The 14,232-nt window shown below is 31.8% G+C and overlaps 1 protein-coding gene across 1 annotated transcript in view; it reads right to left on the reverse strand.

Moving 5' to 3' along the window:
• Nucleotides 1-417: 417 nt before the first annotated feature.
• Nucleotides 418-14,232, reverse strand: part of LOC131841235 (homeotic protein empty spiracles-like) — a 33,252-nt gene continuing 19,437 nt past the window's right edge. The window contains exon 3 of the mRNA XM_059189515.1: nt 418-2,148. Within this exon, the coding sequence (XP_059045498.1) occupies nt 1,948-2,148 (201 nt within the window). The 3' untranslated portion in view covers nt 418-1,947. The remainder of the gene's footprint in view (nt 2,149-14,232) is intronic.

Raw genomic sequence — 14,232 nt, forward strand, 5'->3', positions numbered from 1 at the left:
CGGAAAAGCAAATACAAATTAGCCTTATAATCGCGTTTTAAAGGGTTCAGCTCGATTTCAACCTATCGAATTCACTCAGGTATGTACGTACTTATTAGAAAATATGTAATTATTTACATTCACTAATTGCTAATTGCCTCTTTTTTAGCTCAAAGCATATCAGGTAGGAAGTAAAAATAAAAACAATATGGATCTTTTTATTACTACCAGATATTATGTGATGATGAGTTGATATTTTCTTTTCTAAGTACCTAAATAATTAACATTTAATTTGTATCTCTCATTGAGTAGGTATGACCAAGTATTCAAATGTAACATAAACTACTACATTACTCAAATCATTTTGAACTAGACCTGCTAGTAATAAAAAAAATATGAAAATCACAATATTTGTGAATTTATACGAAATCGTAATGAACGACAAAATCAGACGATTAATAGAATAGCAAACGAGCGTGTCGAACGGAGTTGTAACGGCTAACATTTTGCTTTTTAAAGTTTATTTTACGAATATGTCATTTAAAAACCGATTCTAAAGTTCCTAATTTTGATCTAGAATGTGGTCTAGTCTGTATTCCAATATAATAGGTATCATCTAAAAATAACAATAAAAAATATTACATATGTTCAATAAATATATCTACAAACTGTAATTCATAATATTGTTATGTATTGAGATTTAAAAAGCGTAGTTCGGCACGTATTATATTAAAATACTCTAATTATAAATAATAACATATTATACGATACTATGCTATGTAGGAAATTTTATGATATTATTTTTTTTGTTACAGAACATCGAGGGAATATTAGGAAAACTGAACAAAAGGCAATAACAGCGTTATAATTGTATGGAGCACTGCGAACCGTGACTTTTAGTGTGAAAGCACCAATCAGACCATAGATAGATCTTAATCATAAAGTCAGAAACCATAGACAAATGGCCGTTAAGAACGATCGTCAACAGTTTAAAATAATTTGGAGCCGTCGCCGACAATTATTAACTAAATGCGATCCTGGCCCATGATAATTTTGTAATGCATTTTATTAGAAGTCAACAATGAAGTAGGTATATCTACTCAATATTAATCAAAATTCTGTTAGGTAATTTAAAAATATCATACCTGTAAGATAAGTGCAATAAATTATGTAATTGACATTAAAAACAACCTATAAGCTTTAATTTAAGATATTTCTGGAGTTATATATATATATATATATAATTACAGTCCAAATTCAGTTCGTGGTCTGTAAGTATGTAAAAGCATGCCTAAGTATTTGCATTTGTTTTAAGTGTCAATTAATAATTGTCATTTATATCGAAACGTTTAATTTTTCCTTCTAAATACATCCTTTCTCGCTATCAGGATATAAATCGTTTCTCTTCAAGAATTCTAAGTTGACACTCGAATTGTTCCTTTTTTAACGCAACTTTAACCCCGCCTATCGGAATTTTAAATCTAAATGTCTAATTATACCCACATCATTGGAGGGACGCCCAAAAAAAAGAATTTTTAATTAATTTAGCCCCAAAACTATTATAATACGGCCAATTTCGTTATCTAATAATTCATGAAGCGCTAACAAGATCTCGTAACGCCATTTTGAAATGTGCTCCGTTAATTTAATGACATGGTTGCCACATTTTTAAACTCTTATACATGTTTACAAATTGATCGCTCGACAATGTATTTTAAATTGGTGCCATTGGATTGGTCGCTTCTTACAGCTACAATATAAAAAGAAATAACTTTGTTTGTTGAAGTTCACAGAAAAGTATTAATACTAACAAATTTTATGAAATCTAGTCACGCAGTTTTAAACTGAATTAGAAACGTGGCAAAAGAATAAACCCCTATTCAGACCCACAAATAAATAAAAGATATTGCTATTTACTATTATATTATTTACATTTAAATCACTTTTGTCCAATCTAAGTCACTAAAATTATGTCTCATTTTCACTTTCACTTAATTCATCCATGTCCATATCTATTAATTCTTCATCTTCATCTTCATACGAATTATTAAACTGATTACCGTCATCTGGTTTAGAGTTAGAGGAACCCGACTTCGTACCAGTCTTTGCTTCTTCTTCTTGCTGCATTCTTTTATGTTTCGTTCTTCTATTTTGAAACCATACTTTAACCTGGAGACAAAAACAAATATTTATTTTTATAATATTTCGTGTATCACTAAACACTAAAACAGTACCCAAATAAATAATGTAAGGCTATTCAAAAAAATACCTAACATTTCTACTACGCATTATTCTAAAACTTTGTACGTAAAATTGGGGTAACAATGTCATTTTTATACACGCATCAAATCCTACGCCCAGTTAACCAAACAATAACAAAGGATTAACGGAAAGAGCAATAAAACTATTCACATACCTACGTCCCCTCATCATATTTCACAATCTATTGAAAGAAAAATCGATGTCGAAAAATTTTTCTAGCGTAGTTTCCCGCGCAAAAAGTGGCAGCCATTTTGTGCAACGATTTGTCACATGTTTAATGGCTCGCGAAATCTATTCATATCGCATCCACCGAATGCCTTTGCATTTGAGAAATTACAGTAATAAACAAGAAGATCGTTAGTTCGTCGATGTGCTACAGCAGTATACTACGCTATGCTAAAATTACATTATATTCCAAGTATGTACCTATAAAATAAAGATGTATCTATCATTTGTAAAAAAAACTTGAATTTACTATGTAACTTTTAAGTCGCAAGCAACACACTACGGGCATCAGAATTACTTTTTGGCGTTTGTAGCGATGGCCGTACAGATGACCACTTTCCGTCAGGTCAGATTGTCAACTTATATGGAATACGATAAAAACGGTTGGCCTTCACATAATTATAAAATTAATACAATTCATTCTATTATTCTATATATAATGATTCTATTATGAAAGTATATCTATCTGTCTGCTTTTCTTTTCTTGACTATTGACTAAAAAGTTAAATTGATTTAATGATATTTGATGTGGAGACAGTTAACATCACGAGATCCGCAATAGGCTACATTTTATTTCATAAAGAGCATATTAAGTCGCGGGTAAATGTTTTAAACTTTGTGAATTAGCGTAACTCGGGGTTCAGCAATATAGAGACGTAGTGTTCACGCATGCTTTCGCTACGCTCCATACTTTCTGATTTTATCGGTTTTGTTTAAAAATCAGCAAATTGATTATTATGCCGATTGTATTATCGCTTGGCATTATCGGCAACAAGTAAAATATAATTTATAACCATGTTTGATATGTAAAAGCAATAAATATCGTCTGAACGCATACAATTTCACGGCAATGGAATACGAGTTACATATTGAGAGTGTGTTTTGCGCGATATTGACTTCGTAATGGAAAATTTAAATCTTATTACTGTTTTTAATACTTTAACTTTATTTGTTTTGTACAATCAATTTGAATGAAGATTTTTTATACAGAACTTGTATTATTTTGTTATAAGGGCTCTTCATATGTATCTAGGCCCTAAATTCTTTGTTTTCTTCAGCGGAAAGTCAGTCATATATAGATATATATAAATTGACATACAAACTTTTGTTTGGGGCCAGTCAGATTTGAGTCGCCACCTTCGGGGTTGAAATGAGATAATAAACCACTAGGTTACATCGTTCACTAGGTATATTTTTATAATACCTACCACTAAATTATTTTAAAGTATCTTCTGTATTACATAAACTCCTTTCACAAATCAAAAGAATTTAAAAATTCGTAATGATATAAGATATAAATAGATATCAATAAGTATAAACTCCTTTCACAAATCAAAAGAATTTAAAAATTCGTAATGATATAAGATATAAATAGATATCAATAAGTAGGACCAATCCGCCGAAGATAAATAATTCGTACATAATAGTCAAATTATGTGATACAGAGTAGCGACCCTAACACGACGATCCGTTACTGATCATCACCCTGCTTCACGGTACATTAGTACATCATATATCGACATCAAATATCAATCAGGCAATACCACCCTTTCTGAGGGTAATGGTCCGTGGTAGAGGGAAAGCCTATTGTAGAGTGAGACGGGTGACGTGCGGATTGTCATTGATCGAGGCCTGGGTGCAGATGACTATACCAGTTAGGGTTGTTGTGGCATTCTCGACGTAGTTCCCGAATATTATATTTCAACCCACAAAAAGCAGGAAAAGAACGATATCTTTAATCATCGCAAACTATAAATATATTTTCAAAGAAATCTTCAATCTGCCTGATGAGACTCTACGAGTACACATTTTATTGTTTTTTTTTTATTATTTTAAGCACCGAATTTCCTATACAGGTATAAAAATTAAATAAAAAATAAAAATATACAGGTATACTTATACTTTAAATGTCAGATATTTACTAATTTGTATGTTCAGAACTTGATGATAACTTTTTACATTATAATAAAATTTTGTGTAGATTATAAGTTATGTTTCAGAATAGGAGAAAACTCTTACGATGCTATAAATGAAAGTAGCAAACATCAAAAGGAATTTTAATAGTTAAGCATTATTATGAATGAGATACTTTAAAAATACAAATATTATGATCTTTCAAAATCCATAAATACTTGAGCATGCCTACAATTAGACCTTTTTGCGTCTAGCAATACAAACGGTTGCATACCAATAAGACAGAACATGACAATGTTGCCATTAATGAATGCGTTTCACACATACACACTACAAATGAAACAAATATTCTCAATGACATTGTATGCGTCCGTAAAATGCTAGTATCTAGTATCTTTATAGATAATTCTCTAAAGGTATTGCAATAAAGTTGAAAATACTTTGCATTTTGTGTCTTTTCGAAGAGTAATAAATATAAAGTTATTACTACTAAATACAGGTAAGAGAGTACAAAAGAGTTGGTTATTAAGGTGTAAACTTACAAATATGAGATTAAATGTTTACTAAAACGTGAACAACGAGTGAACAATGTTGCCGTAAATGATATATTTACATGCATTTAGGTACCTGCATTTCAGTATGTCAGTAATTATAATACTTAGATACGTTAAATGTGCAGTATAAAGGATTTAAATATATACCTACTATATCTTAATTATAAATAAATTATATTAAGGACCCTCATTCTTCGTTTTCAAGGTTAAAGCCTTTATAAGTAGGCATATAAATAGATGGCATCTAAAATTAATTTTGCTTCTGTCGTCAAAATACGAGTAGTTCAGAGGATACAACAAAAATATAATAAATATTATCCCTATTAAATATAATCCTATTTTGGAATTGGAAACCTATTTTATATAATACGAGTATTGGAAAAAGTAACCCAACCACAACCCAAATTTTGAGTATGCATTTCCCATAACGGCTATTTACGCCCATACTGTTCACAAAATCATTCGAGCAGAATTACATTTATTTAAAAAATAACCCTACAAATAATTGACCATAAATAACAGTAGGAAATCACGACATTTACAATACGAGCAATCTCTCGTCTCCCACAGGAGCAGTAAGGTTAAGGGTCCGAAATACCCCATATATGACGAATGTTCAACGTCGCTTAACAACATTCGTTCAATTCTGAACTTTATTCTCAACATTATAGGGGTTTAGACGTGAAAGTGTTGTTATTTATTCGGTACAATTCAACCCGTGCGACGCAAATGGGCCTAAGGGACCCGTCGGATCGTTGTCCTTCCATAATAGAGCTTTTGATGGGTTTCCCTTGGTTTATCATGTTACACAATTTGGTAGTTTATTGCTTGCATTATTTAAATGGGTTTCATTACTACTGGGCTGCGAATACCCTTGAGACTATATAATTGTTAAATATGTTATTATTATACGTTATTATCTCTTTTTTTAAGAAAGTACACGTTTTTTTAAAGATTTAAAAACAATTATTAAATTACTTAACAAATATTGCAATATTAAATTTCATTACATCTTAAAACTGATACCTCAGTATCAGTTTTAAGATCCCTAACACGTTAGGTTCCTTATTAATACAAAAAGGTTTCAAAACTAAATAATAATTATTATTATTAACGGTGTGAATTACTAGACTTTGCCGGGATAATTATAATTTACATAGTATGAGCTCTTTTCGAACTCATTATTAAGGTATCCTAGGCTGTTTACTTAGGAAACACACTGGATATGCTTGATGGGATTATCTAAATATCCCATTTTATTACCTACACTACAAAAATATTAATGATTAAGCAGCCTATACACTTACTACCACTATATTACTACTTATTAACCAATGAATGAGTTTTCATAAAAAGAAAGTTCAAACTCAAAAACGTACCTAATGTCAATTAAAATATCTTCAACCCAGCCAACCGAACGATTAAACAATTATCACATTTCGATGCAAATTTAATGTTCAAAAACTACTCCCTCTTAACACAACAATAAACTTTAATTTACATGGAACAAAGGCCCATCTGCCAACACTGTTATCCTACCGTTACAATAGACCCAACAGCCCTCACAAACGGTTAACTACAAAGGACCTAGCACAATTGGTCGTATAAAAGTCATAAGTTCCCGCAAACAATCGCTTTAACAGTGAAAAGGGAACGAAATCTCACTTCATAACGATACCCGCACTAAATAAATAGAGGGTACTATTCAAACATGCCCCGAAATGCGATTAAGTACTTATGTACGCGATTATACTACTCACCCACGGATTAACGACGGAAAGAGACAGATATACGATTAGGGGCATGAGCGAGCGAGATGAAAATAAGAAGGGGAGATACGCAATTAAGGGGTACAGCGTGAATTGGGCCAAAATTTAAGCGGAAAGCTATTTATCTGTATATTACTTTATTGTCGATCCATTAGTGTGCGAGCGAGATGGCCTAACGCGAGTGAGGGGGACGTTATTATGCGACAAATTGGGGTTGTTAGGCATTTGCAATTTTTGCGCGTTACCCCGGTTTCCCTCGAGACTATAGATTAATGTGAAATATAGGTAGAGTTTCTCTCGAGCGAGAGAGAGATGGATAGATAACATTTAACACGGCAGTTACCAAAGATCAATTGGTTGTTAATAATGGAGGCCTTTGTCAGTATAATTGGAACGGGTTGGGTAATCTATCTGTTGATTAATGTTTGGTTAAAAAAATACTGGTAGCAATTATTATGTATGCGCGTTATGTCTAATAATTATAGTTTTAGTAAGCTAATCGTGATTTAAGTTCTTATTATGTTTATATTTATACCGAGATTGTATCTATCTAAGATAATGAAGATACTCTTTACTAAACCAATCTACCTACTTTTCTACAATGTTGGTAAGTACCTACATGGTAAAAAATGTAGAAAGTACACATATTAAAGCGAATAACATGACAAAATTACTACAATGAAATACGAAACCTAGCTTAGCTTAGAATTAGTCTAGCCATTCAAAGGGGGAACGCTGCTAGTATCTTCGGAACCTTGCCTAAAGGTATTCCTTTTAATAATATATTTTAGTTATCATATTCTAAAGTTTTTAATTTTAATTTCTTTGTTGTATAATTATAATAATAGTAATAACCCTGGACAATTAACACAACGCCATCTAGTCCCTACCGTGGGACTTGATGGCAGAACTTGTGTTATACATAGTTCTCTACAACTGAAATAAATACTTAGTATATATATATTTTTAAATAAATACATAATAACCTATAGTATGCATTTATTTAAAAAATCATACTCATGAATAGAAATGGTTGTACAATTTTGATTTAACAATTAAGTTATGTATATATAGTATTACAAAGTAAATATATAATAATTTATATGTAGACAGAGGATCGATTTCCGATTCGATACCGGAAGGCATATCGGTTTACTGTATGAAATTGGTGTAGTAATTATTCAATCGACTATAAAAAGGCTATTGACCCTTTCATTCAGGAAACGTTATAAATGTGACTAATTATTGGGAAGACGACGGGTTCAATGGCTAGATATGGAAGAATCTAAATGTAACGCTAATATTAGCGTCTATTTATGTATTGGGAAATGTTACAACTACAGATTTAAATTTTAGGTTCTAATATTTTAGATACTAACTGTTACCCGCGACTTTGTCTGCTTTTATCGAGATAAAAGATAGTTTATGTCCGTCCTCGTAATATCGTCTATCTTCACGTCAAATTTCATTAAACTCCGTTTAGCCATGTGGTAGTGAAAAAGAAAACAAACAGGCAGTACAGGTTAGTAAGGATATTTAGTTACCTATTGAACTTCTAAATTATGTAATAATCTATTTTTTTTTAATTAAACACTTGTAATTACAGATAGAAAAAGAATAGGCGAGTACTACATTTTTTAAATACTGTAATTATAACAATTTAGGCACTTTTTGGCGTAACCTAACATCTAACATAACACTTTAGAATAATTGCACGTAGGTACTCCCCCTTTAAGTTGCTTATCGCATTATTTTATCACTGAAAACGGCAAAGCATCATTACGGCGCCCGTCGACCGGACGACTGTAATCACAACCGGATACCGGGCGTAAGCGAGTGCCTTTCCATTTCCGAATTCAATTCGATTATCTGAATGCGTCTATACGATTCGATACCCCGATATTGGGTTCCATCAATAATCCAAGTAGGTACTATGAAAATATTTCCGCGCCTATTAGAAAATAAATTATGACTGATGTACGAGTAAGCCAAACAATCTTGAACATTCTTGCTAGAACTAATATGGCTAACGAATAGGTACCTACCTACCTACGTATCTATCTTTAAATTTTACTGTATTTTACAACCTATATGAACATTGTTCAATCTAATCTAAGAGACTAAAAATAGTAATATTCATTCAGTCTCGTGTATTTCAGCCTTGCTTGACAAAAACCCTAAAATAAATTTAGATTAAAAATAAAAAGCATTGCTTGCTTTAATGTGTGTTTCGGTTGGAAGGTGCAGATAAGACTTCATTCGATTAAAATTACGTGTTAAGAGACACGGCATCTTACCTCTCTGGAATGGCAACGAATGATAACGTGATATCCTTAGTGCTATTTTTATATACAGACGATGGTTATCGTTCACTATCAGTTCAGTAGTACGAATATGTTTTATGCACTATACGGTAAGCACATGTCGCTTGTCAATAACGACCCTAAAAAATTGGCCCTGACTTCATTACACATGAAGCTGTCTAGGAGGTGATACAGGGTGCTGCTCCCTACCACTGCTTCGGTAATGACTCTAATTAGTGCCGTCTGTAGCTCATTTTATAATAACTAAACCATTCAGCGATAACACTCCATCCTACTTAATCTATAGTTGGTCTCCCTTTATCCAAAACTTGATTAATTATTACTTTCAACATTTATAGTACAATATAATAACAATAAAATTATATTCGGGCCACAGTAATACAACTCGATAAAATTTAAATCGATAACCGTTTATCATATTGATCTCTCAAGTGTAAACTGTGCTTTTATATCGCGATAAAAATTTGGGAATTTCATTCACATTTATTTTTAGGTCTTTATGTCTCTTAACTGCCAATTAAGAGGTACCGAATACTCGGCGGTGTAAGATTACTACAAGTACAAAATTCTCACATACAATGTAAACGTACTAATTGAACCTGTTCTATATGCAACCGTGTAATACCGGATTCACATAGGAAATTTAAAACCATATATCTGAGTACTTCGATTTTAAATCGTTTTTACATATGTGATATTAATAAGTATAACATTAAATTAAATAGGTAACGGTTAAAGCGGCGCAGGGGGTTAATTTCAATTTAGTGTTTTAAAAAAAGAACTCAAAAGGCCAGACTTTACTAGGTTTAAACTTTGTACTAGTCATTATTATTTTTAATTTATTACTAACTACAGATTATTTGTTTTTAGTATTACAGAAACGGGAGTAAGGCGGGGGGCATAATAGGCAGGGCAGAGTCCGTACTATTTGCTAATATTGCTACTAGGCAAATACGGCACTGGGAGAGAAGATAGAAAATGGCAAGTGACGCACAAATAGAAGAAAAATGTCAGACCTATTTTTAACAATGCATTTTATATTACAACATAACATATATTACAATTATATTCACAACAAGTTATATGCAAAAATCGATATGAATATGCTTCGAAATACCTATAAGATTCAAATTTCATCTTTTACCCCACACTGCGGGTGCTCCCCAGTTGACTAGGTGTTAACACGACGCGCCCCGCGGCTCCGCCTACTGTGAGACAGGGGGGACAAGATTAGGGGAAAGCGCGCCTGCGTTCTAGTATAGCTATGACGGCATATTTGAGAAGAAATATCAAAATATCAATATGTCAGAAAATAGAATCTGCGTAGATCGGTCATTCATTTTACTGCATGATAATATTACAAATGTGAAAAGGAGGCTATTTATATGTGACTATTTATTACTTCCACGGTTAAATGACTGAACGAATCTTAATAAAATTATACAGAAGGTTAACTTTTGTTTTTATGTTATGTATAATAGAAGTGATAAGTAGGCTGACAAACTATGGTAGTTGGTAGTTAAAATAGGAGATAGGAAACTCTTCCTGGAAGATCACTGGAAGGCGAGGCTACGGGTGAAGATCATGAAAAAAGCCCAAGAAGGGTTAACGTCAGGCAGGCGGCCGGTCATCAAAAACTGAAGCCAAAACCATCCCCTCGTAATATGAATTTGAGTAAGAAAATTGATAATAGAAAATGAAACTATATGGTAACTAGTATATTTGAGGAGAAATATCGAAATACACGTTTGCAAAATATGATTATTACATTATTTAAAGGAATATTTATAATATATCGTATGTACAACATATATAGGTTTATCGACACATCTGTCATATTCATACGTATATTTATAACCCACACACATTACCAAACATTACACGTAGGCGGTGCTACCTCAAAATAAACTGATTATGTCCATTAAATATAACTTTACTCTATGATACACCGTGTCTTCATACATCATGCACATCGTTAACGGTCTCTCTTCGAAAATTAAACCGCACAAAAAGTGAGAAAAACGCCCCCAAGCTCAAAATGGCGTTTTCCAATAATCGAATTAAGTACTGTAAACATTTTATCTTAATAGCCCGGTACGAATGCTCGGACACAAGAGTAATTTACTTAATAACGCTAAATTATCAGGATCGTGTATAACCAGTACGGTGGATTCGTCGAGAAATTACAGCAGTGAAGCACTCCACGTCAGTCATTAATATACATAATGTTTTTAATTGACTTTGTAATGTGGTCATTCTAGTTCCGTAAACCTAATAATCATCTAAGTTTAAACATACATACTTACTATTTGTAACCTGTGGTTTTCTAGAATCATTGACAAAACGACGCCAATAAAAAAATAAATGGGTTCTACTCGTGTGTAATTTAAAAATTATTTACACTATCTTGACTATTAATTACGACGACTTCGGTGGTCTAATAGTTTAATACTCTGAATCTCCTTCTGATAGTCACGGGTTCGATTCTCGCACAGTAGGTACCTACAAAGTTTTATATCCCTGAGTAAATATTATATATCTAATTATGTAACACTGTGTAACACTATTCTTATTGTACAATTTTAATTCAATAATAAAATGCCGGAATTGAAAGAATTAGTCTACCTAATAATTAATATTTTAAATATAATGTCATCAAGCAGCTTCTATATAAGCTATCTTGGTTGAATCTAGAGATTAAATAGTAAAATTACAGAATAATTGGTATGACATAAGTCCTATGGAATGGCAACGTATGAGTGGTATCACGGGCGTTACAAGATACCGTGATGTTCGTAATACTGTGCATGCTATATCATATTCGTAAGCGACGGTTACCATTTATTATCGGTGAAAAAACAGCTTGTTTGTGAACCAAATTGCATTAAAAAATATATAAAAAAATAATAAATAAGACTAGCAAAGACATCTCTAAACAATTTTCCACCATTGTGTTAGTAAGGCAATATTCTTGTAACGGTAACATTACAAAGTCGACGGAGCGTCACTAAATTTCTCATTGCCGAGTAAAATCACACACCCGCTTGAGTGATTAGCAAAAACCTGCAATAGTCCATCAAAACGTAATAAATTAACTCAATTGATGCACTATTACACTATAATTTTATATGGTAATAGACTAATTATAAACAATAGCGTTCAGAGTACTTTTCAGTCGATAATTGTGAGCTGGCACGATAAGTTAACTTTGTGTTAGGTTCCGTAGCATTGAACATTGTCTCTACAGAATAAAGTTGAAAACTGTCTTTTTACCTATATAGTAGAAACATCTGAATATTGAATCTCTAGGGGAGGATTTAGAGATTTTCATACAAGTACAACTCTAATATACAATAATTTGTAAAACGTAGCAAATTATTGTTAATACGTTAACATTACAAGCCTAAAGACATGTAAATGGATTAGGTACCTACATATATATACACACTAATAGATACCAAATATACAGTTTCAACGAATACTGTGGCTGAAGCGGTAACACCCATTTTTAAGTTTTTTTTTTGTTTTTTTTAGTTCTTATCTCTTATTGCTGTTTTTTAAAGGTTAAATTTAAACGGAGTAATTGCATTTATTAAGAATATATTTTTATATAAAATAATACACAAATTCCTATCATTAACCTAACATATTACTACATCTAATAATATGCCCTGTACGAGGGAATGCGGATAATCTATTAGCCGCCTATATATCGTCTACGGAACCCTGAAAACTGTAATTCAACTAACAACTGCTTCAATATAGCTCGTTATTAATTATTGTTATTAACACAGTTAATCCTACTCAGTTTATTATTTATAATCTGTTTTTATGATTTTCACTAGCATAATAAAGACGTTACAGACATTTATCAAGTAATTATCAATATAAAAATCAGTATTTCCTTCTTTATACACGTATATAGCCACACCACTAGTTCCACTATGTGGTTTTCTTGAAGCAGTAAATAATAACATAGGTAAATATTACAGAACTATCAATAATAAAATAATAAAAACTCTTTATTTATCAAAGAGTGTACCTATATCCTTATTTTTCTTTTTAACATCAAATATATGCAATAACAATAAGTTTTAATTTTTTTGTTTGTATTACAAAAAATTGTCGTATATATAATACCTACTTAAGTAAAAAAATCATACAAATGGGTTAAACCGTGTCTGAGATTCTGCACATTGCGTGACCTCGGTTACTTTTAAATTTTATTAGGTATATGTATGATTTTAGTTCATCAAACCCGCTTTTTAATGTCAGAAAGTATCGTCACTGACCACAATGCAAACAAGTAGGTACTTAACCTAAGTAACTAATACCTAAGCGTCAAGTTAAGGTTAAGGTATAAGCGTTATCATTTCATTTGACGGGCTCTTATTTCCACATACGATAATGTCATTATCATCTCTTTGCCCAATTCCAAATTAATAGGTATTAACAATTGAGGAACTTAGGGAGAGAATAGAATAGAAAATCGATTATTCGAATTAACTTAATTTAAGTACTTTTGAATAGACACAGTTATCCTTCTTTTAATATACCGATCATTCGGAAAACCGTCATCACAAGAAGAATGTGCAAGAAATTTGCGTGTTGTTCATTAGAAGGGATGGTATGTTTAAAAGAAATATCTAATATATATACAATATCGTATATTTATTAGTTATCAATGATATGATATGATAATATTCGTATTGAGGATACTACTATGTCGAATGTTGATTGTATTCATCCAATTAGCACAATGAATTAATGATACACTTCCTGAATATGCACATTACATTAGTTGTTATTACGAAAAATAAAACGTTTAGAAACTAGGCCAGGCCACACCCGAACATGTACACACCCGAGCTGTACAGTCGGAAAATAAGACTATTTACAAAAAGAATTAGGTGTTAATATGACATCGTCTATAAGTAATATTGTAAAATACAGTCTGTATGGGTACCTCAGACCATTACCGCCGGTTGGCTATCAGCTCGATTGCCACTCCAATTATATAAAAAAATACTTGATTTCATTTGAAATACTACTTTAACTTGTAGATATCATTATCAACAAATAACAATATTAATATTCAACGCAGCCCGCGTTCAAAAGTATATGTGTATAGTATATTTTCATTTTTTCACGTAACGAAAAATACATACCTACATAAATATACTTTCTCCCCCTTTTAAACTAGAC

This window comes from Achroia grisella, unplaced genomic scaffold, assembly GCF_030625045.1.
Source record: "Achroia grisella isolate CSIRO2021 unplaced genomic scaffold, CSIRO_AGI_Agris_v1 utg1576, whole genome shotgun sequence".
Lineage (NCBI taxonomy): Eukaryota > Metazoa > Arthropoda > Insecta > Lepidoptera > Pyralidae > Achroia > Achroia grisella.